Genomic DNA, 21,776 nt, shown 5'->3' on the forward strand with positions numbered 1-21,776 from the left:
TGTACTGAAATGCGGGAGGATCTGCAACGAATTGACGCATGGTGCAGGGAATGGCAATTGAATCTCAATGTAGACAAGTGTAATATGCTGTGAATATGTAGAAAGAAAATTCATTTATCATTTAGCTACAATATAACACGTCAGCAGCTGGAAGCAGTTAATTCCATAAATTATCTGGGAGTAGGCATTAGGAGTGATTTAAAATGGAATGACCATATAAAATTAATTGTCAGTAAAGCAGATGCCAGACTGAGATTCATTGGAAGAATCCTAAGGAAAAGCAGTCCAAAAACAAAGGAAGTAGGTTACAGTACACATGTTCACCCACTGCTCGAATACTGCTCACCGGTGTGGGATCCGTACCAGATAGGGTTGATACAAGAGATAGAGAAGATCCAACGGAGAGCAGCGTGCTTCATTACAGGATCATTTAGTAATTGCGAAAGTGTTACGGAGATGATAGATAAACTCCAGTGGAAGACTCTGGAAGAGAGATGCTCAGTAGCTCGGTACGGACTTTTGTTGAAGTTTTGAGAACATACTTTTACCGAGGAGTCAAGCAATATATTGCTCCCTCCTACGTATATCTCGCGAAGAGACCATGGGGATAAAATCAGAGAGATTAGAGCCCTCACAGAGGTCACTGAGGCATACCGACAATTTTTCTTTCCACAAACAATACGAGACTGGAATAGAAGGGAGAACTGATAGAGGTACTCAAAGAACCCTCCGCTACACTCCTTCAGGCGGCTTGCGGAGTACGGGTGTAGATGCAAATTTAGCCACTCGTACTCTTCTTGTGGTATCCGTGTAGGAAGCATCTGTGAGTTGAATGAGCATTCTGTCTTCAGCATTTCTTGCAACTGATAGCACACACTTCACTGGTGGCTAATACCTATCATCAGTACTTACTTGTTAAAATTTTGCTGTTTGTTTTCTAATCTCTGTTCTTATCCGAAGCTCTTAAGGTAATTTTTGTGCGTAGAACAAAAGTCTTGCATACTGTCCTTATCCTCCCAACTTTACCAGTTTCCTGGTCCAAATGACCTTCCTCCCTCTAATACACTTGATCATTGACAAATATTTCCTCCGTTGGTATAAAGAGAACTCAGATTTTCCCTTGTCGTTTCTTAATCAAAATGTTCCTATTCCTTATTCTGTAGTGGCAGGGGAGATGTCTTTAGCTTTCCCAATAATCTCGTTGCTGTACTCTTTATAGTGATCCTATTACATTCAAAATAAATCCCTTTATTCACTACCCTGTAAAATCTTTCTTTTCATGATCAAATCTTTGAACAGAGAATCAACTATGCAAGAAACCCAATTGGCTGAAGTACACTATGTGATCAAAAGTGTCCAGACACCTGGCTGAAAATGACTTAAAAGTTCATGGCGCCCTCCATCGGTAATGCTGGAATTAAATAGTGTTGGCCCGCCTTTAGCCTTGATGACAGCTTCCACTCTAGCATTCATACATACAATCAGGTGCTGGAACGTTTCTTGGGGAATGGCAGCCCATTCTTCATGGAGTGCTGCGGAGAGGTATTGATGTCGGTCGGTGAGGCCTGGCATGAAGTCAGCATTCCGAAACATCCCAAAAGTGTTCTGTAGGATTCAGGTCAGGACTTTGTGCAGGCCAGCCGATTACACGGATGTTATTGTTGTGTAACCAGTCCACCACAGGCCGTGCTTTATGAACAGGTGCTTGATCGTGTTGAAAGATGCAATCACCAACCCCGAATTGCTCTTCAACAGTGGGAAGCAAGAAGGTGTTTAAAACATCAGTGTAGGCCTGTGCTGTCATAGTGCCATGCAAAGCAACCTGGGGTGCAAGCCCCCTCCATGAAAAACATGACCACACCATAACACTAATGCCTCTGAATTTAAACTGTTGGCACTACACACAGTGGCAATGACGTTCAATGGGCATTCGCCATACCCAAACCCTGCCATCAGATCGCCACATTGTGACCATGATTTGTCACTTCACACAACATTTTTCCACTGTTCAATCATGCAATGTTTACGCTCCTTACACCAAGCAAGGTGTCGTTTGCCATTTACCGGTGTGATATGTAGCTTATAAGCAGGCACTCGACCATGAAATCCAAGTTTTCTTACCTCCCACCTAACTGTCGTAGAACTTTCAGTGGATACTGATGTAGTTTGGAATTCCTGTGTGGTGGTCTGGTTAGATGTCTGCCTATTACACATTACGATCCTCTTCAACTGTGGACGGTCTTTCAGTCGGTAGACAAGGTCAGCCTGCACGCTTTTGTGCTGTACATGTCCCTTCATGTTTCCACTTCACTATCACATCAGAAACAGTGGACCTAGGGATGTTTAGGAGTGTGGAAATCTCACATACAGACATAAGGCACAAATGACACCCAATCACCTGACCACGTTTGAAGTCTGTGAGTTGCGCAGAGCACCCCATTCTGCTCTCACGATGTCTAATGACTACTGAGGTTGCTGATATGGAGTACCTGGCAGTAGGTGGCAGCACAATGCACCTAATAAGAAAAATGTATGTTTTTGGTGGTGTCTGGATACTTTTGATCACATAGTGTATGTAAATACATGACAGTGTGGTTTTTCTTACAAATAAATCCATGTCCTGGCAGCAACAGCTGATAGTTATAAATCCTAATAACATATCTATGTTGCTAAATTGCCAGCCTGGTTCATGGTTCCAGGTACAGGGTAGCAATTTAAAAGCTCCAAGGTGGATCAAAAATTTGATTTTCAATATTTCAAATAATTATTGGCCAAATTTAAAAATTTAAAATACTGTCATAATGCACTCATAAAGAGAGATAATGTTATGTTAATTTTTAACACAGTAAGACAAGTATTATAGTTACAAACTGTATATACGCATTGTGACAGCATAACTTACCATATGCAAATACCCAAACTTTATTCATTCATTATTTTATTATGAGAGCAAATTCAGGGACTTAACATGTAATTTCAAACCTTTATGAAACTCTTTCTCACTGACACCCTGAACAAAATCATGAAGGGAAAAAATTTTGTTACTTACATCTTTGCTGTTCATGTAATAAAAATGCCACATCAGGTGTGAAGTTTTAATTTATTGCTTCCTTACTACTAACTCCATTCACAAAATATTTTGTAGACAGGATCCATGTATACCACAGAATGTACCTGCGAAATCATCATTGTACAACACTTAATTCAAGAAATGTGTCATAAACATGAGATGCTTAAAACACTAGGTTTTGCCTAAAATGGAGTGCAAATTACCCAAGCTATACTCATCCAATGTTTGACAGTGAGAACACTTAGCAACTTCTAAAAAACTTTAAACATAATTTCAAACCTAAAAAACTTTAAACATAATTTAAAACCTTTTTGAAACTTTTATTGCTTATATACTTAATGACATATATTCAACACATTAACTCATTTGTAAAGTAATCAGAAGTTTGGAGCTCTTTCATACATAGGAGCTGAATTCCTTAAAGAACCAGAGCTTTACTTGCTGACAATATAAACAATGAAAAAACTTCATTTATAGTAAGTGACAGTGTAATGATCTCCAGTTTGTCATTCATTGATCGTTTATTGGTAATAAGGGGCACTAGTGACATGCAGCTCATATAACGAGAGGGTGACAAGTTCTTTGCCCAGAGCATTTTGTAGCATTGCCAGTTTGCTCTCTCTCTCTTTTCCACATTAAACCCTCTAGCTGTTGCTGCCTGAGGCAAATGACAGTGTATTAAATTGGTCGGTAGCCAGTAAACTTATGTCAAACTTGTAGGAATACATATTGATGATAAACTCAGTTGGGAAGAGCATATCAGCCAAGTCTGTAAAAAGATCTCACAAAAGTCCTACCTTGTGGAAACTGAGAGATACTGCCAGTAATAATTATTTCCAAATGACATATTTTGCGCTCTTTCGGTAACCTATCTCATATGGCCTACTCATATGGGAGACATTCTGCTCATATCAGCAACATTTTAAAAGTCCAAAAAACTGTCCATGTAATACGCAAGGCTGGTCGTATAGAGCACTGTCTCACTCTTTTAAAGGCCTAGGATACTAACATTGGTGAATCTGTATATCTATGAGTCTGCGTTATTTGTCAAGAACAGTATTAAAGAATGTATTGCCAAGGAAACAATTCATGAACATAACAGAAATAAGGCAAACATTGACATTTCAAGGCACAGCCTACCAATAACAGGAAACTCTCACAAAGTGAATGCCCGCCAAAATTTTTAACAAGTTTGCTCTTACTGCTCGATCCTTGCCATTTAAAAAATTAAAAATATATGACTGCCTAACAAAAATTCTGTGTTACAATATAAAAGACTACCATGATGTAGACAATGATGATATCATTATTTAAGGTTATAGCTGTAGGCCCTATATAGGATATTTGATTTTGACATGTAATGTGAACATTAATTTTAATACTTTAATTGCAACTGTAACTTGCTATCACTGAGTGAGCCTATTCTACTTTGTGGTCAACAGGAAATCTGTCACAAGGGACACTTTCTGCTTCTTACTACCTTTTGAAACATGTATGTACATATAAATTTGTCACTATTGCTTGTTAATGTTATTTTTTGTTTGCTGTATGTCAGTCACAAGAAACATTGCACAGCACAGTAACAATCACCACACATGCACAAATATGAAAATTGGTGTTAGATGTTCAACAAGCATCCTGAAATACTCGTACAAGCTGCGGGAAAGTGTGGCAGGATGATGCTGTTGGCTGGTGTGTCATGTGCTACACTGCCACTCACCTTATACATGCACGTTACTCTAGTTAAAGTGTAAACAGTATTCTTTGATGAATGTTAGGTACAAATAATAAGATCTTTTGAATTAATTGTACATGAATATTTCAACGTGAATTGGTGTCTAGCTGATGTAGAGTACAGAACTGCCTGCTGCAAACAGTAGCATATTGTGCATCAGTTTATTAAATTGTTATGAGCTGTTTCATGTATCAAAGAATATCTGTGGAGATAGTTCTTAATTATATTAGAACCCCTCTAGTAACTGTTCATTACTCTTTAAGTTACTATAAGGCAGTTTTTTATTCTGATTCATTAGTGCCTTTCACGGCGTGCCTGCAACTAGTACGAAAGAGGCTGGTGGAACTTTCTGAAGGTGTGGCCAGAGTGCCTTGTGGAGGATGGCGTAGGCAGCTGCTGCCTACTCTCTTTGCAACACAGTTGAGGGCAGCTTGCAGTTCTGCAGCAGAACGTGGGTGCCTACAGTCTGTCCTCTCAGATGAGCGACTAAAAGGAATACTGCAGAAACTAAGTGCATGGTTCCAGAATCGCAGTGTTGGTCTGAACCAAAATATCTTAGAAGCAAACAATGTTGACACCCATGCACACCTGTTCCCTCCTTGTCAGGTGAGGACCTATAAACATTTCGTAACTCTGTTTCATTTCAAGTATTTTACAAACTTTAATCATGTGGCTGCATAAATAATTTTGTACATTTTTTTTTCAAGAAAAAATTGACTAGAGCTAAATTTTTTGCCACCTGCCATGCTATGCAGGTGTTACGAGGCATGTAGTACTACATAGTGTGATTCCGTGATGGTGTTACAAACTTTCAGCGATGATGGTGAAGGGTAAATGTATAAATCTGAGGTATGGGAGCCTGGTTCAGAAAAGACTGAGTTGAAAGTTATAAGCGGAAACCGTTCAGATGCCTCTGACAGTAAACCTCTTCTATTGCAAGCTCTTTGCTTTCCATGTATTGGGAGGAGGTAGTATGGACCAAAGCAAGGGAAAAAATGTCCAGTAAATATGGGCTCGAAATAGCATACCTTAAGAGCTATGAACACTTGTTCATCTTTGCTACTGTGAAATACACGTCTTCTGCTGAACAAGCGCTCATAGCTCTTAAGGTATCCATTTTAGAGGCAGTGTTTACTGAATTTTTTTTCTTATTTTGGTCCATACTATGACTCCCAAAAAATGGAAAGCAAAGAGCTTGCAGTAGAAGAGGTCTATCGTCAGGAGTATCAGAAAGATTTTATAACTTCAGACTTGGTCGTTTCTGGACCAGGTTCTCTTACCTTAAATTCATCATCCCTGAGACTCTGTGACATCATCACAAAATCACCCTGTTTATAAAACTAAAGTATGCTTATAACTGCGTAAATTAATAAAGGAGCTTCATGTCTTGACTTTGAGTGAAATACCTGTGCCATCTCATTCTTAGTATTATTTATTTGGAAATATGTTGTGGGAAATTGGAAGGCTCTTCAGAACAGTGGCAAGGTTATTCTGCAGCAGGGCTGGTGCACATAACTATGTTAAGTGTTTGGTTTCAGTCACACATTAGGCAAATTTCAGTATCATTTCTTTCTTCAGTCAAAAATATTAAACTAATTGGGCAAAGAGATTAAAATTACTACTAAAGTAGCATTAGATGACCAAGTACAGTACCTCTAACTTCGATGATTATCTGCATCCTGTGAAGTACTGAGTCCATGTAGTGGGCAACAAATAGTTTATTATCTGTCTGCAGTACATATCTAGAGAATAACTTCGTGCCTTTTATTCTCTGCACTGAGACTGGGAGGTTTAAACACAAGTGCCCAACCATTTTTCCTTGTTTGCCCAAAAATTCCTTTTCTCTACAGCCTAAGGGTTGAGTTACTATGCCTCAACATGTCAGGACTGTGGAGTGGTGTTTCACTGGGGCAGTTGTGGGGAGGCCAGTAAAATATCAGATGAGGTTATCCCGTTAAGCTGATAATGCAGTCAAGACAAGAGGATCGTAGAACAGGGAAAAAACATTTGTGGCCTTCAGGCAGAACCAGAAAAGGAATATTTTGAATTAGATAGATTGAAGGGGGAAGGAGACAGTGGGAACTGGGAAAAGGTAACAAGTAACGAGCAAAAGGAGAAAACCCTGGCCATCACAGTTCAAATTTCTTTTAGCAATCAGTTAATCAGTTTGGCTTTTTACCTGAAATAAGGGAAGAGCCTCAAACAGTTTTTGAACAAAGTAGAGTGCAGCAAACTTCTAGGAACAACTTTAACCCTTTTCTGCCTGATGGGACTGAAAAGTCCAGTCACTTTCTAGAGTCATAAAACAGTGTGGAATTGAATTCATGCACTGGCATCCTTTGTGGTCATTTGTTTATGTTTTCTGTAGCATGAGAAACTCTTTGGCTGTGATAGTTAAATAGCTCTGCCTACAGAGGACAGAAAATGACAGCTTTTCGTACTGCTGTGATATTAATTTTTTATAAGAAAGTACGGGACCTGCTGACGTTAAAGCGCATAAGGCAAAATCCCTATGATTACATCAGTCAGGGGGGCACATTTTTGAGGTTAGTCGGATTATAAACAGGCAGCCGTGAAAGAAATTGGAACAGAACAGAACCATAATATATGCAACAGTTTCCAGAAAAGAAAGATTAATTTGTTTCATGAGAATGGAAAACTGTATAGTCACAGGGATAGAGAAGTTGAATATCAGGTATTATAAATGTAAAAGTTGGACACAACATCAAAAACTGTTGAAACAGCAGTTCTTGTGTAGATCAGAACTTCTCTTGTAATTGTAACAATATACAGATACCCCCTTTAGAAAGCTTTCAGATATAAGAGACCTACAAGCATTATTAAGTTGCTTGTAAGACAAGAAGGAATAACTAGTAGTTTCTGAAGATTTCATTGTAGATTTCTTAAGAGTCTGATGGGAAAAGTGAACCGAGATCATTCTTTTGCTGTTTCAGTCTGATTTCAGTGGTAAATTTTCCAGATTTTACGCAACAGGATAGCAGGATACTTCCTGATAACATTTTGATGGATAGTACTCAGCTGAAACAGTTAATATGTACCCAATTGTTAATGAACTAAAGGATGATGATGCACAGTTGATGAAATAAATCATGTAGTACCTCACTGCTCTGAGGCATGTTCATACAGAGCAGTGAATCTTGTTAATGAGAACAGGTTTTTAATAATAAGATTATGGGATTCAGAGTTCGTATGGCCTAACCACATAAATAGCACATTATTTAATGTTGAACATAAAATGCTATTTGTTAACACTGAATAATAGACACTTGATTAGTGCACAATTACATTGCATGTAGTTTAAGCAAAGCACAGGCCACAAATGTCTTTAGTCAGCAATAACACTTGCTGCTCATTGTGTGTCATATCATGATGACTATCATGAGACACCACATCAGCTTCCTTATTTTTTGAACAGCTGAAGCACAGAATTTGCTGAAGCAATGACTGGAAACATTGGATTCCTCATCTCCTTTAGTTTTCCTCAAGGACTTTTTGGGGATGGCAGCCACTTGAGCAGAACACAGCAGGCCCTTTCTCAATGTTTTTGTGGTTTTATAGGGACAGGTGCAATGAATATGGTCTGGCTGTATTGTCTGCCTCTTTAGCCGCCCACTGTCACTTGTACGTAAATGTTAGCTCAGATTGCACATTTGTCAGCTGTTGACTGACAGATAGCAGGGTCATGTCCCAGGCAGCTGATTTGCAACAGCTGTTGGTAGGTGTGCCCCTGTGCTGAACCCAGGAACACTTTGCATATGCAGAAATTTGAACTTTACTTGTCTGCGACTGAGTGTGGAAATAGTTGTTTGGGCAGGTGATGGTAGGTGCTCCATTGGCTTCTCTCTACTCAGCATAATGGTGTCTTCTGCTGAATCTGAGCAGAAGTGTGCGAAGGGTCACACTCTTGGAGTTGCCATTGTGGTAGACGGGAAGAGTGTATCTGTGTCGGCAAATGCTGATTTGAGTCATTCAATAGAAGTGATGTCTTGTTTACCATCCCCATCCAAAATGAAACACATTGCTACATCTGGAAATAACACTGTTGGGCCTGGAGTAGGGTGGTGAGAGTAGAGTGAGTGTAGAGTCATCTTTGAGCTCTCTCTCTCTCTCTCTCTCTCTCTCTCTCTCTCTCTCTCTCTCTCTCTCTGTGTGTGTGTGTGTGTGTGTGTGTGTGTGTGTGTGTGTGTGTGTGTGTGCCCCAGCAGGGCTAACAGTAGTGTGTCAAATTGCAGTGAAACTCTACACATCAAGGCAGTTTTTAGGTTGTGAGGTACTTGCTGTAACAGTCCAATTACTAGTGAGGTCATAGCTTGTTGTACGAATGTGAGCGTTTGCTCTGCCATCCCATTACTGGCAAGATCATAGCTTATTGTGTGAATGTCATTGTAGCTGTAGAATTGGAGTAATTCCTGAGAAATAATAGCTTATCAAATTGATGTTTTCTGTTTGTGGTTATGGTTTGTGGAATGTCATATCTCGTGGACCATAACTGAACTAATGCTCTGCCAACAGATTTAGCAGAGACATCTGCAACAGGCACTGCTTCTGGCTGTCTGGTGAAGTGGTCGACTATTGTGAGAAGTAATGACACTCTGATGACTGCAACAGTGGTCTCACAATGTTCATGTTAAGGTGTGCAAAGCATATTGCTGACATAGGAAAGCTCTCAGTTGGCGCAAAAATGTGTCTGACCTTTTTTTGTGTTGAAAACTTGTGAAGGTGTTGGCCCAGGCACATCAGTCTTTCTGTATACTGGGACAAATGGCTTTGTAAGCAGCTAGTTTGGCTGAACTGTAGATTCCAAGGAATGTGCAAGGCATTGAATATTCGTGGTGCTACTTCTCAAGAATGCATGGCTCCTGTCTCTCTCCATTCCCATCAAGCCAAATTCCATTCTGCGTCCCAGGCATTGGCACAAATTCAAGTTGCAATGCTGTGGATTATGGATCTCTGAGGTGATGTTGAAGAAAATGATTTTCTTGTTGTTCGCTATCAATGTTAGTCCAATTAATAGAGCTTGAACTAGTTGGGAGACACAATCCACCATATAGTATCCTGCCCTTATTTGTGCTGTATGTCAGCTGTGAACAGTGCTATAAATTGCACCTGTCTGCATTGGCAGGATAAGTAGAGGTCAGTTAGGTGTTGAAAAATGATTGTGAGCAGTTAATGATCTGTGATTCATAAAAAATTATGACCTTCAACACACGATCTACAATGTTTGATGGCCGGGTAGATGGCAAGCAATTCTCTATCAATTGCACTCCACTTCTGTCATTGTTCAATGAGATTTGTCAAAAGCAATGCAAATGGTTACCATCGTCCATTGACCTTTTGTTGCCATCTGGCTTGCATCCACCAAAGAAGATATGTCTATTTTGGGTAGGCCAGTAGTGTAGTCTGAGACAGAGCCTTCTTGAGATCTTCAAAAGCAGATTTTGTTTGTAGTGACCACAGAACCTTCCGGTAGATCAATGTGTGTTTTCCTTTAAGTAGGCAGTTGAGTGGCTCCTGCACAACTGTTTAAGAAAGATAAGTGTCAACAATAGTAATTAAACATTCTGGTGAATCTGCATAGCTCTTTGTAGGTCTCCCCAGCGGGCTCACAATTCTTTTGTGAGTAGGTGCCTGGCTACCGCAGGGCCATAGCTTTGCAGCGTTACTTCCTCTCCATGCTTCAAGCTGGTACTTTCACAGTCCCCTTCCCCCTCTGCGTCTCCCCTTTATGGTTTTCTTTGTGCAGACCCTTGTTTATGATTGGGACTAGTTTCCACTTCCAACCTTTTCTAAAACCTTTCATTAAATACACACATGGGCCGCATTGTTAGGTTTGACCTGCCACCAATTTTCAAAATTCTCCAGAATTGCAGATTTGTACAGGGAAGGTTGCCCAATTTGGCGTGCCTATCCATCTTTGGAGCCTTCCCTCTAATAAGGTAATATACACAAAACCCTATGTGGTAGCCCTTCCATTGTGTGGCTTTCATCAAATACTTGCACGGTGGTAGCCCCCTGACCAAGCAGGGACTGTGCTGTTGGTGCCTGAGCTGAAAACACTCCATGCATGCCAAGGAGTACTTGCCTGTTGTGACTGGAGCACGGGGACTCCAAGCAATGGATAACTGGCCAGGTAGCCTTTGCTGAGACTGGTTGGCTCTAATGGGGAGAGCCTGTGTTCAGAGTGGGTGGCAGAGTGGATGGCTGATGATTTGCAAATGAAGCAAACGCTGACGATCATATGGCCCCAGCAGCCTCTGTGAAAGGACAGTCCTCTTTTAATGAAGAGTGACATGACTCTAAAATGTTCCCTTCCCTGGCAACACCATGGAAGGAATCTAGGGCTAAGTGGCAAGCAGAAAAATACTCCCCCACATACTTAGTTCACAAGGCACTGGTTGCTTGTAACAAAATGAGTGACATGCTGGTGACTGTCACTTCCCGCAACATGGTTCAGGGCATCGTTTTCCACTGAGACCTGATGATTATGAGCTATGCCCCAACTTGGAGCGATGGGGTGTACACTTTGTCTATTGTGTACACAAGAGGCCAAAGGACAATAGGGTTACTACTAATGACCTCATCTTGAGCCTTGAGGGTGATCCATTGCCTGAAAAGTCAAGTCGATGGTACACTGATGCACTGTGAAACCTTATATCCCCCCTCCAGTGCTTCAGGTGTTTGAAATTTGGACACGTCTTCATGTTGCAATGCTAGCTCCATCTGTAGAGATTGTGGACAAGTGCTACATGGAATTATCCTCGTGACCCCCCCCCCCCCCCCCCCCCAATTGGTGTCAACTTGTGATGAGAAAGCTGCATTCTCCCTGCTCACTGTTTCCCAAAGAGAGAAGAAGATACAAGACTGGACAGATCACTTACCAACCGGCCAGAAAGAAGTAGGAGCAGTTGTTCCCTTTGGCGACAGTACTCCTGCCTGTTACACCTCTTACCGTGGGCCCTCAGGGCCGCTCAACCATGCCATTCTTTTGGGGCTACCCAGGTGGAAGACAGTACCTTAGTGGTTATCAGAAATCACAGAGGCCATTAGAGATCATACAGGCTCTCCAACGCAATAAGTGGCACTCACCAACGGAGCACCTCGTTACCTAAGTGGCTCCATGTCATAGTCCGCAACCCAATAAATCGATGGAAGTGAGAATGCTAGGAATGGCATGCTTCAACAATCAATCTCATACCTCTGCTTTGCAGGTTTGGGCTAAGTTCAGACGTCTCTAGGGATACCAGACACCTGCAGGTGTACCTGGTATTACCTTGAATAGCACTGCTTACACTGACCTGGATACTATTGCCGAACATTTTTCTCTGCATTGTGCTCGAGGCTCAGCATCTGAGAATTATCAACCTGCCTTTTTTGTTCTAAAGCAGCACCTGGAGCCATATAATGCTCCATTCAACAAGAAGTTGGAATTCATTAGTGTAAAGCCCACTGCACTGGTACAGCCCCAGGGCCAGACTACATCCACAACCAAATGATCAGGCACATACCAGTGGGTTGCCAACGTCATATCCTTGCCATCTTTAACTGGATCTGGAGTGAGGGTGAATTCCCAATGCAATAGTGAGGAAGCATCAGTTTCCCAGAGCTGAGACTGGGTAAGCCCATTGTAGAGATGGACAGTTATCACTCAGTATGTCTCACCAGTGTTCTCTGTAAGTTGCTTGAATGCATGGTGAGCTGGTAGCTGTGTTGGCTCCTTAAGTCTCAGGGTCTTCTGGTTCAGTCCCAGGGTAGTTTTTGCAAAGGCCATTCCATACTGATAATCTGGTTTACCTGGAGACCACCATCTGAACAGCTTTTCCCAATGTTAGCACTTTACACCTTATAGCTGTCTTTCTTAATCACACAGTGACACCACATACTGGCCACCGTACACGAATGGGATCTATGTGCTCCGCTCCCAATTTTTATCCACAGCTTCCTGTTGCACCATACGTTCCGGGTTCGAGTTGATGCTTCCCACAATACCCCCCACATTCAAGAGAATGGGGTCCTGCAGGGCTCTCCTTCTATTAGCCATCAAAGCTCTAACAGCAGCTGTGGTGCTCTCAGTATAACCATCCCTGTATGCTGACGACTTTTGCCTCTGCTATTTCTCCTCTAGTGTAGGCATCGCTGAACGTTGACTGCAAGGTACCATATGAAAGGCGCAGTCATGGACCCTCAGCCATGGTTCTCAGTTTTTGGCCACCAAGATTCATGTCGTGCATTTCTGTCGATATCATACCATTCACCCTCAACCAGAACTTTATCTCAACGATCAACTATTCAAAGTGGTAGGGACTTACTGCTTTTTAGGACTGGTCTTTGATGCTCGTTTGACTTGGATTCCCCACCTTCGCCAGCTTAAGTGAAAGTGCTAGCTGCATCTTAATACACTTTACTGCCTGAGTAATACCAGTTGTGGTGCAGATCGCACTATCCTTCTGCAGCTTTACAAAGTCCTGATGCAGTCCTGTCTGGATTATGGGAGTCTGGCATATGAATCGGCATCACCCTCAGCATTGCAGATACTGGATCCAATTTACCATTACGAGATTCAGCTTGTGACAGGTGCCTTTCGAACTAGCCCTTTGAACAGCTTACTCGTTGATGATGCAGTCCCTCCATGGCAGATCAGCGCCAACAACAGCTCGTCTATTATGCTATACATGCTTGCAGCTCTCCTAAGCATTCAAACTACTGTCTCCTCTTTCCGAACACGGAAATCCATCTCTCACAATGGTGATAAAGATCAGGAATAATGACTGCAATCCGCATCCAGCCCCTCCTCTCTGAACTCTACTGTTTCCTCTACTACCTCTCCTGCAGGCCCACTCACATACACCTCCATTTTGCATCCCTCAGCCACAGCTTTGTGTTGACCTGTCACAAGGTCCAAAAGACTGGTTTCAGCTGAAGGCTCTCTGCCACCAATTTTTTCCCCATTCTTGGCACATCCTGGGGTTCTGAATTAGTATGTACTCATGGCTCAGTCATTGTTGATCACATAGGCTTTGCTTTTACTCATGCAGGACATACTGAACTGTGCTCCTTGCCGTATACCTGTACTGTTTTCACTGCGGAATTGGTAGCCCTCTCTCATGCTCTTGAGCATATCTGTTCCTGCACCAGTGAGTCTGTTCTCACCTCCAGTGACTCCTTGAGCAATTTGCAAGCTCTCAGCCAGTGTTACCCTTGCCATCCCTTGGTTGTGGCTATTCAGGATTTCCTGCATGCCCTTGAATAACATGGGTACTCAGTGACCTTTGTTTGGACCCCAGGCAATGTTGGGATCCAGAGGAATGAACTCGCTGATAGATTAGCTGAACCAGCTACCAGTAAGCCAACTCTCGAGATAAGTGTTCTGGAAATAGGCCTCCGATCGGTGTTACACCATCAAGTTTTAGGGGTCTGGGATGCGGAGTGGCTCATTCTGACTTCACCAAACAAACTGTAGGTGATAAAGAAGGCTACAAATCTGTGAAGGTTCTCCATGCAGGCCTCTTGCAAGGACCCTACTGTCCTTTACCGGCTCCGCATCAGCCATATTTGGCTGACTCATGATAATCTCCTCTGTCATGAGGACCCACCCCACTGTCGTTGTGGTTTCCGTTTGATGGTTGCCTACATTTTGCTGGACTGTCCCAATCTAGCTGCCCTTTGGCAGACGCTTAATCTCCCTGACTCGCTACCTCTGGTATTAGTCGACAATGCCCCAGCAGCTGACTTAGTTTTACAGTTTATTCGAGAAGAAAGCTTTTACCACTTTCTTTAAAAGCAAGTCACTTAATCTTACCGGCCCCTTAAGGGGTTGGCAGAACACTCTGTTGTCTCCTGTGCCCAGACAGGGCTGTGGCTGTCTGGGCTTGGTGGTTCACTCCAACCCACACTACCTGCTCTTTTACTCTTTGTTTTCCCCCTCTCACATGGACTGTTCGTCTTATGTGTATCTGTGCTTCTCTTGCCCTGTCCATGTTGCTAATCTTCTCTAGGCCATTTCTGAGTGGGGTACATGTGGTAAGTGGCTGGGGATTGGCGGTTGTATGTCCCATCATTCTGCTTTCTGGGGTTTCCGGCTGCTCTCAAGATAGGGCATCTCACCTGCCTTTCTTCCTACATCACCCCTTTCTTCTATTTTTGTCCCTTACCTAGCCTTCGTTGACCTCTCATAGACCATGGGGTTTTCTTCTCCTTGGTTTTGCACAGTAGGACATCTCTGATGCACAGTCACGCAGGCCTGTGTGTTCCATCAAAAAGGTACTGATGACCAACCTTTGTAGGGGATTATTGAGAGCCTTAGAGGGAGGATTAGGCAACTATTGACTAGAACAGAGGAAAGGAATACGGTAGTTGAATGGGCAGCTTTGAGAGATGAAATAGTGAAAGCAGCAGAGAGCTGAATAGGTAATAAAACAAGGGCTAGTAGAAATCCTTTGGTATCACAGGGGATATTGAATGTAATTGATGAAAGCAGAGAATATAAAAATTCTGCAGATGAGCATGAAAGAGAGGATACAAATGTCTAAAAAATGAGATTTATAAGAAGTGCAAAATGGCTAAATAGGAATGACTAGATGGCAAGTTTAAGGATTTAAAAGCATATTTTATGAGGGGAAAGCTCCTTGGAGGCAGAAAGGTCTCTGAGGGAGGAGGGGGTGGGGTGGTGGAGCGACAAGGCGAGGTGGCAGGTCTGGGATCCATATCAATCAGAATGGACGGCTAAGAACATCTGTGACCTGTTGTCCTGTGGTGCGATGTCCTGTGGTGGGTTCCCAAAGGTAGTTCACCAACTTCCTGCCTTCAGAAAGCTGTGTTAGGCAAACATGTGGTGGACTGGGCTCTCCGTGGGGGCGTGTCTGGTTAATACGCTTTTGGCCCCGAATGCCATCCAGGAATTCTACATTCAACGTGTCTGTGCTGAGGAGGTTGTCAAAGGTAACCAGTGGGACTCATCCTATGAGAACGTAAGAAGATCCTCGCTGGGCTTGGTCTTGCATGGAGAACATGTGGTGACGGCAGCAGCCAGGGTGTGGTTTATATGCTTGTGGTTGAAGAATAGAAACTTGGGAGCAGTGTTGTTGGCCATAGAGCTTCTTTGCTGGGGGAGAATAGTCTTGGGTATATGCCGGTATGATGCCAAGTAAAGGGAACCACATACTCCAGTGGGTGGTGGTGGTGATGACGGGACTTAGCCAATTGGGTATGAAAGGTGCAGAGAAAGCTTTCTGCCAAACCATTCAATATTGGGTGGAATGACGCAGTGTGGATTAGAAATGCCATTAGTTTGGCAAAAGGTCTTAAATTTGGCAGAGGTAAATTGTGATCCATTATTGTCTGTAACAAAGGACTCAGGAAGCCCCTTGAGGGCAAAAATCTTAGGCAGTGCTCAGATAGTCTGGGCCAAAGACATAGAGGGCATTTTTATCACAAAATGCAATCCAGTACATGCATCTATTGCAGTGACCAAGTGGCTCCTGGAATAGGGCTGTCAAAGTCGAGATGAGTACAGTACTGTGGGGCTGGAATAGTAGGCCACAGGAAATTGCACTGGGGTGGGCCAGTTTGTTTGCGTTGGCAAGTGGAGCATGCATTGATCATAGAGAAAAATCATTGTTTATACCTTGCCAGTATATGGGATGTCTTACCAGTCGTTTCATGAGCAACCCCTCCTCCCCTGCTCTTTGGTGCAGCAAATCGAGAGCCTGCTCGTGAAGAGTGTGTGGGATGAGGTCCCTGGTGCACCCTGTACGGTTATGTAGGAGGACAGTGCCTTGTATGACCAAATGCTCATGCTATTGCAGCTAGGAAGCCCAGGCCCTGTTGGTGTACCGGATGACCTCCTACAGTACTGAGTCGGATACAATATGGTGTTTGCAAGGTGGATGTCCAGCAGAAGGTTGGCCATGGCTTCCTTGGTGGCAGAGTCATCTGAAATCACGCCTTGGGGTCAGCATCGAAGTCCAGATGTTGACCAAGAAGTAGGTGAGATAAGGGGAAAGCTTTGGAATGCTGTGTGGTTGAGCAAAACTGGATGTCATAGGAATAAGCTGATGAAAACAGCGTCCAATGCTGAAGACACCATGCTGTCTTGGCAAGAATGGCTGCCAAAGCTTTGGAAGAGGGCTGGAGCAGCTTACGATCCATGAGTAAGGTGAATTTGCACCTTCAGGCATATTTGTGGAATTTTTTCCCAAAAACTTTTTCTAGAACTGCTTGTTAAATTTGTCTATAGTTCCATTGAGCAGAATTTCGTGTCTTTGATATGAATGCAGTTGGGCATATTACTCCATTTTATCACGTGTGAAAGCCCCACCCCTGTGCCATAATCCAAGTATGGTGAATTATCTTGAAGATACACACATTAAAAAAAAGTTTTGCATCACCCCGGTTCCCAGAACTCCTAAAGATTGACGTTGACTGTGGTTATTGTATCACAGACATAGTCCCTTTGACTGTTCAGAGATGTGACTAAACCCGCCCAAAGATGTAAACAACAATACATAAGGAGCATCATTAGATGGAGGGGTCCGACAGCCGATCAGTTCCAGTCACACCACCAGGAGGGAGGTACACGGCTCATGTTGCCTGTAGTTCGGCCATGCCTAGACAGTCAATACTGCGGTTCGATCACATCCGCATTGTTACTTTGTGCCAGGAAGGGCTCTCAACAAGGGAAGTGTCGAGGCATCTCTGAGTGAACCAAAGCAATGTTGTTCGGACATGGAGGAGATAGAGAGACACAGGAACTGTCGATGACATGCCTCGCTCAGGCCACCCATGGGTTACTGCTGCAGCGGATGACTGCTACCTATGGATTATGGTTCAGGGGAACCCTGACAGCAGTGCCACCAGGTTGAACAATGCTTTTCATGCAGCCACGGGACGTCGTATTATGACTCAAACTGTGTACAATAGGCTGCATGATGTGCAACTTCACTCCAGACGTCCGTGGTGAGGTCCATCTTTGCAAGCACGACACCATGCACCGCGGTACAGATGGGCCCAACAACATGCCTAATGGACCGCTCAGCACTGGCATCATGTTCTCTTCACTGATGAGTGTTGCATATGTCTTCAATCAGACAATCGTCAGAGACGTGTTTGGAGGCAACCCGGTCAGGCTGAACACCTTAGACACACTGTCCAGTGAGTGCAGCAAGGTGGAGGTTCCCTGCTGTTTTGGAGTGGCATTATGTGAGGGCTGACATATGCTGCTGGTGGTCATGGAAGGTGCCGTAATGGTTGTACAATATGTGAATGCCATCTTCCAACCGATAGTGCAACCATATTGGTAGCATATTGGCAAGGCATTCGTCTTCATGGATGACAGTTCACATCCCCATCATGTACATGTTGTGAGTGACTTCCTTCAGGATAATGACATCGCTTGACTAGAGTATCCAGTATGTTCTCCAGACATGAATCCTATCGAACATGCCTGAAATACATTGAAAAAGGCTGTTTATGGATGATGTGGATGTGACCCACCAACCACTCTGAAGGATCTACACCGAATTGCCGTTGAGGAGTGGGTAATCTGGACCAACAGTGCCTTGATGAACTTATGGATAGTATGCCACAACAAATACAGCCATGCATCAATGTAATAGGACGTGCTACTGGGTACCAGTGTGTACAGCAGTCTGGATCACCACCTCTGAAGGTCTCGCTGTATGGTGGTACAACATGCAATGTGTGGCTTTCATGAGCAATAAAAAGGGCAGAAATGATGTTTATGTTGATCTCTATTCCAATTTTCTGTACATGTTCTGGAACTCTCGGAACCGAGTTGATGCAAAACTTTTTTTGATGTGTGTATTTTGGTCACTGGCGCAGCTACCACGGGCTTCAGTAAGAACCTAGAACACCTCTTGTCAGGGTTTGAGCATTCTATTCTTCATTCACGAGCAGATAAACCACATTATGGATGCTGTCATCATCACAGGTTCTCCATACAAGACAAACGAAGATAAGTGTGCAGCATGTTGAATACTTAGGCTACATATTTAGCACCTCAGGATCCATTCTGCATCACAGCATGTAGAGGTGATACAGAAATTACCTGCACCCAAGGACAAGTCCATGTCCATCCTGGGACAACTAAATTGTTACTGTCGTTTTATCCCACGTGCTGCAGCAACTGTGGAACACCTGCATCAATAGCTTCACAAACTCGTGCATTGGAAATGGTCTTCAGCATGCGATAAACCAATCTGGTACTCAAAGAATCCTCCTTCAAACAACCTCTCTCACATCTTACCACGCCATCCATCAGGTCATGTTAGCAGCTGATGCTTCGGATTATGGCACAGGGGTGGGGCTTTCCCATGTGATAAAATGGAGTAACCTGCCCAACTGCATTCATATCAAAGACACGAAATTCTGCTCAATGGAATTTAGTCAAATTGAACAAGAAGTTCTAGAAAAAGTTTTTGGGAAAAAAATTCCACGACTATGCCTGAAAGTGCAAATTCACCTTACTCATGGATCATAATTTGCTCAAGCCCGTTTCCAAGGCTTTGGCAGCCATTCTTGCCAAGACAGCACAGTGTCTTCAGCATTGGACACATCTGAAATCATGCTTTGGGGTCAGCGTCGAAGTCCAAATGTTGACTAAGAAGTAGGCGGGATAAGGGGAAAGCTTTGGAATGCTGTGCGGTTGAGCGAAGGTACAAGGATATGGAATAAGTTCACAGATATGTGCATGGCTCGAAGACTTCTTAAGTAATAAAACCCAGTACATTGTCCTCGATTGTGAGTATTCATCAGGGACAAGGGTATCCTCAGGAGTTCCCCAGGAAAGTGTGATGCTGTTGTTCTCTATATACCCAAATGATTTGGCTGACAGGGTGGGCAGTAATCTGTAGGCTGATGGTTAAATGTGGAAAAATGTAAGTTAATGCGGATGAGAAGGAAGATCAAACCTGAAATGTTCACGTACACTAGTACAAGTGTCAAGTTGTGTAAATATCCGGGTGAAATGTTGCAAAGGAGTATGAGATGGAACGAGCATGTGAGAACTGTGTTAGGAAAGGCAAATGGTCGACTTCAGTTCATTTGGAGAATCTTAGGAAAGAGTGGTTCACCTGTAAAGGAGATTGATATAGGACTCTAGTGAGATCTGTTCTTGAGTACTGCAAGAGTGTTTGGAATCCGTACCAGGTTCGATTAAAGGAAGACATCAAAGCAATTCAGAGGCAGGCTGCTATATTTGTTACTCGTAGGTTCAAACAACATACGAGTGTATGGAGATGCTTCAGGAAACGCAAATGGGAATCCCTGGAGGGAAGGCAACATTCTTTTCAAGAAACACTTTTGAGCAAATTTAGAGAACTGGCATTTGAAGCTGACTGCAGAACAATTCTATTGCTTCCAACATACATTGCGTGTAAGGACCATGAAGGTAAGATAAGAGACATCAGGGCTCCTATGGAGGCAACAGACAGTTGTTTTTCCCTCACTCTAGTTGTGAGTGGAACAGGAAAGGAAATGACAAGTAGTAGTACACAGTACCCTCCAACATGCTCCGTACAGTGGCTTGCGGAGTATCGATGTAGATATAGGTGTAGATGTAGATGCAGGTCCAGTATTTTGCAAATAATATCTGTATGCTCCTCATCCTTGTAACCAAACTACCACTGCTTTATTTTAACAGTGGTCATTGTGAGTCGATTATAGCTCAAACTTAATTTCTGCCTCTGAAAGAATTGCTCAACAGTGTATGGATAGCATCAACACCTACACACCACCCAGACTCATTAGATGCCATTTCATTGCAGCAAAATGCCGTAGGATTGTAGCTTTCTGCCAACGTCTTAATTTCTTTCATCTCATTGTGGAAGCAACACCACCATTGTTCACATCCATACTCTCCCTCCACTCCCCACACCACTGTGGATGTCTCACAAATTATGAAGTTGAACACAGGTTTATACCTACTTCACTGGCTTCCTGTTAGCTTTTCTGACTGGGTATTCTGCTTTTATCCTGAAGATCAGTGCTTAAGGTAAATTCTGTGTGGTGAACACCCAATTTTTCCATTCTTCCAGCTCCACCATTAAAAAAAACAGTGCAAATAAACAACCTATGAATGAATGAATAAGTAAATACTAATACAGCAATAATTAGTGAACTTTGGCAAACTCCAACAGCTGCTTTTATCTTCACAGCACTGCAGTATGAACTCGAGGATTTCTTAGGATTTTATTGTTTATTTTGTTATGGTCGTTTCAGATTACAGTAGACGGGAAGGAAAAATGTCTGACTTTAAATGTACTTTTCAAGTGAGATTTGAATCTATGGCTACAGTTGCAATAGTATGCAGCTAGTGAGGCATCAGTAACATGAACAGTCTCTTATTGCTGCAGTAGTAGCTAAAGCAGAAAGTGGCAGAGCCCATACAAAGTAAAAGAGGGAGAAATTGTAATTTACTCATAAAATAACTTTATTGTAGTTGAAAAATTAAATTTTCTACCTTATTGTTACTTATTATGCAAGAATTTTTCGAAATACTTCCATCAGAATTACAAGTAAATATCTAGTGAATTTGGGCAATGGACTTCCAAAACTGGAGCTGGAGTATCCTGTCACTGAGTTATGGCCATGCTCTACCATTAATGTCATTCAAAGCAGCTAGGCAGTGTAGTGCCCACACAATTCTGATTATACATATTTGTTCAGAGTTAAAAATACCATCCAACTAGGTTTGAAGTGCGTTTTTGTGCAGAAAAGAATTTTCTTGATTGTTTAATAAGGAACAGGAAAGATAAAATCTGAGGGCACAAGATCAGGTGAATAAGTGCATGAGGAATGACTGCCCAAACTCCTGGATAGTTATTTGTGAAATCAGCAGAGTACGTTATCATGTAGGGCTGATACTGATACAGATTTTTGGTGAATTTTTTATACTGCATCCGGAAAGTGTCTCACTTGTTGGCAAAAATGCCAGCT

The 21,776-nt window shown here is 42.7% G+C and overlaps 1 protein-coding gene across 7 annotated transcripts in view; it reads left to right on the forward strand.

Annotated features, from left to right (window-relative positions):
• Positions 1-21,776, forward strand: part of LOC124796349 (DNA primase large subunit-like) — a 189,125-nt gene that overhangs the window by 58,646 nt on the left and 108,703 nt on the right. For all 7 annotated transcript variants that reach the window (XM_047260495.1, XM_047260496.1, XM_047260497.1 and 4 more), the window contains one exon: positions 5,104-5,411. In XM_047260495.1, the coding sequence (XP_047116451.1) occupies positions 5,104-5,411 (308 nt within the window). The remainder of the gene's footprint in view (positions 1-5,103; positions 5,412-21,776) is intronic.

Source organism: Schistocerca piceifrons, chromosome 4, assembly GCF_021461385.2.
Source record: "Schistocerca piceifrons isolate TAMUIC-IGC-003096 chromosome 4, iqSchPice1.1, whole genome shotgun sequence".
NCBI classification, from domain to species: Eukaryota; Metazoa; Arthropoda; class Insecta; order Orthoptera; family Acrididae; genus Schistocerca; species Schistocerca piceifrons.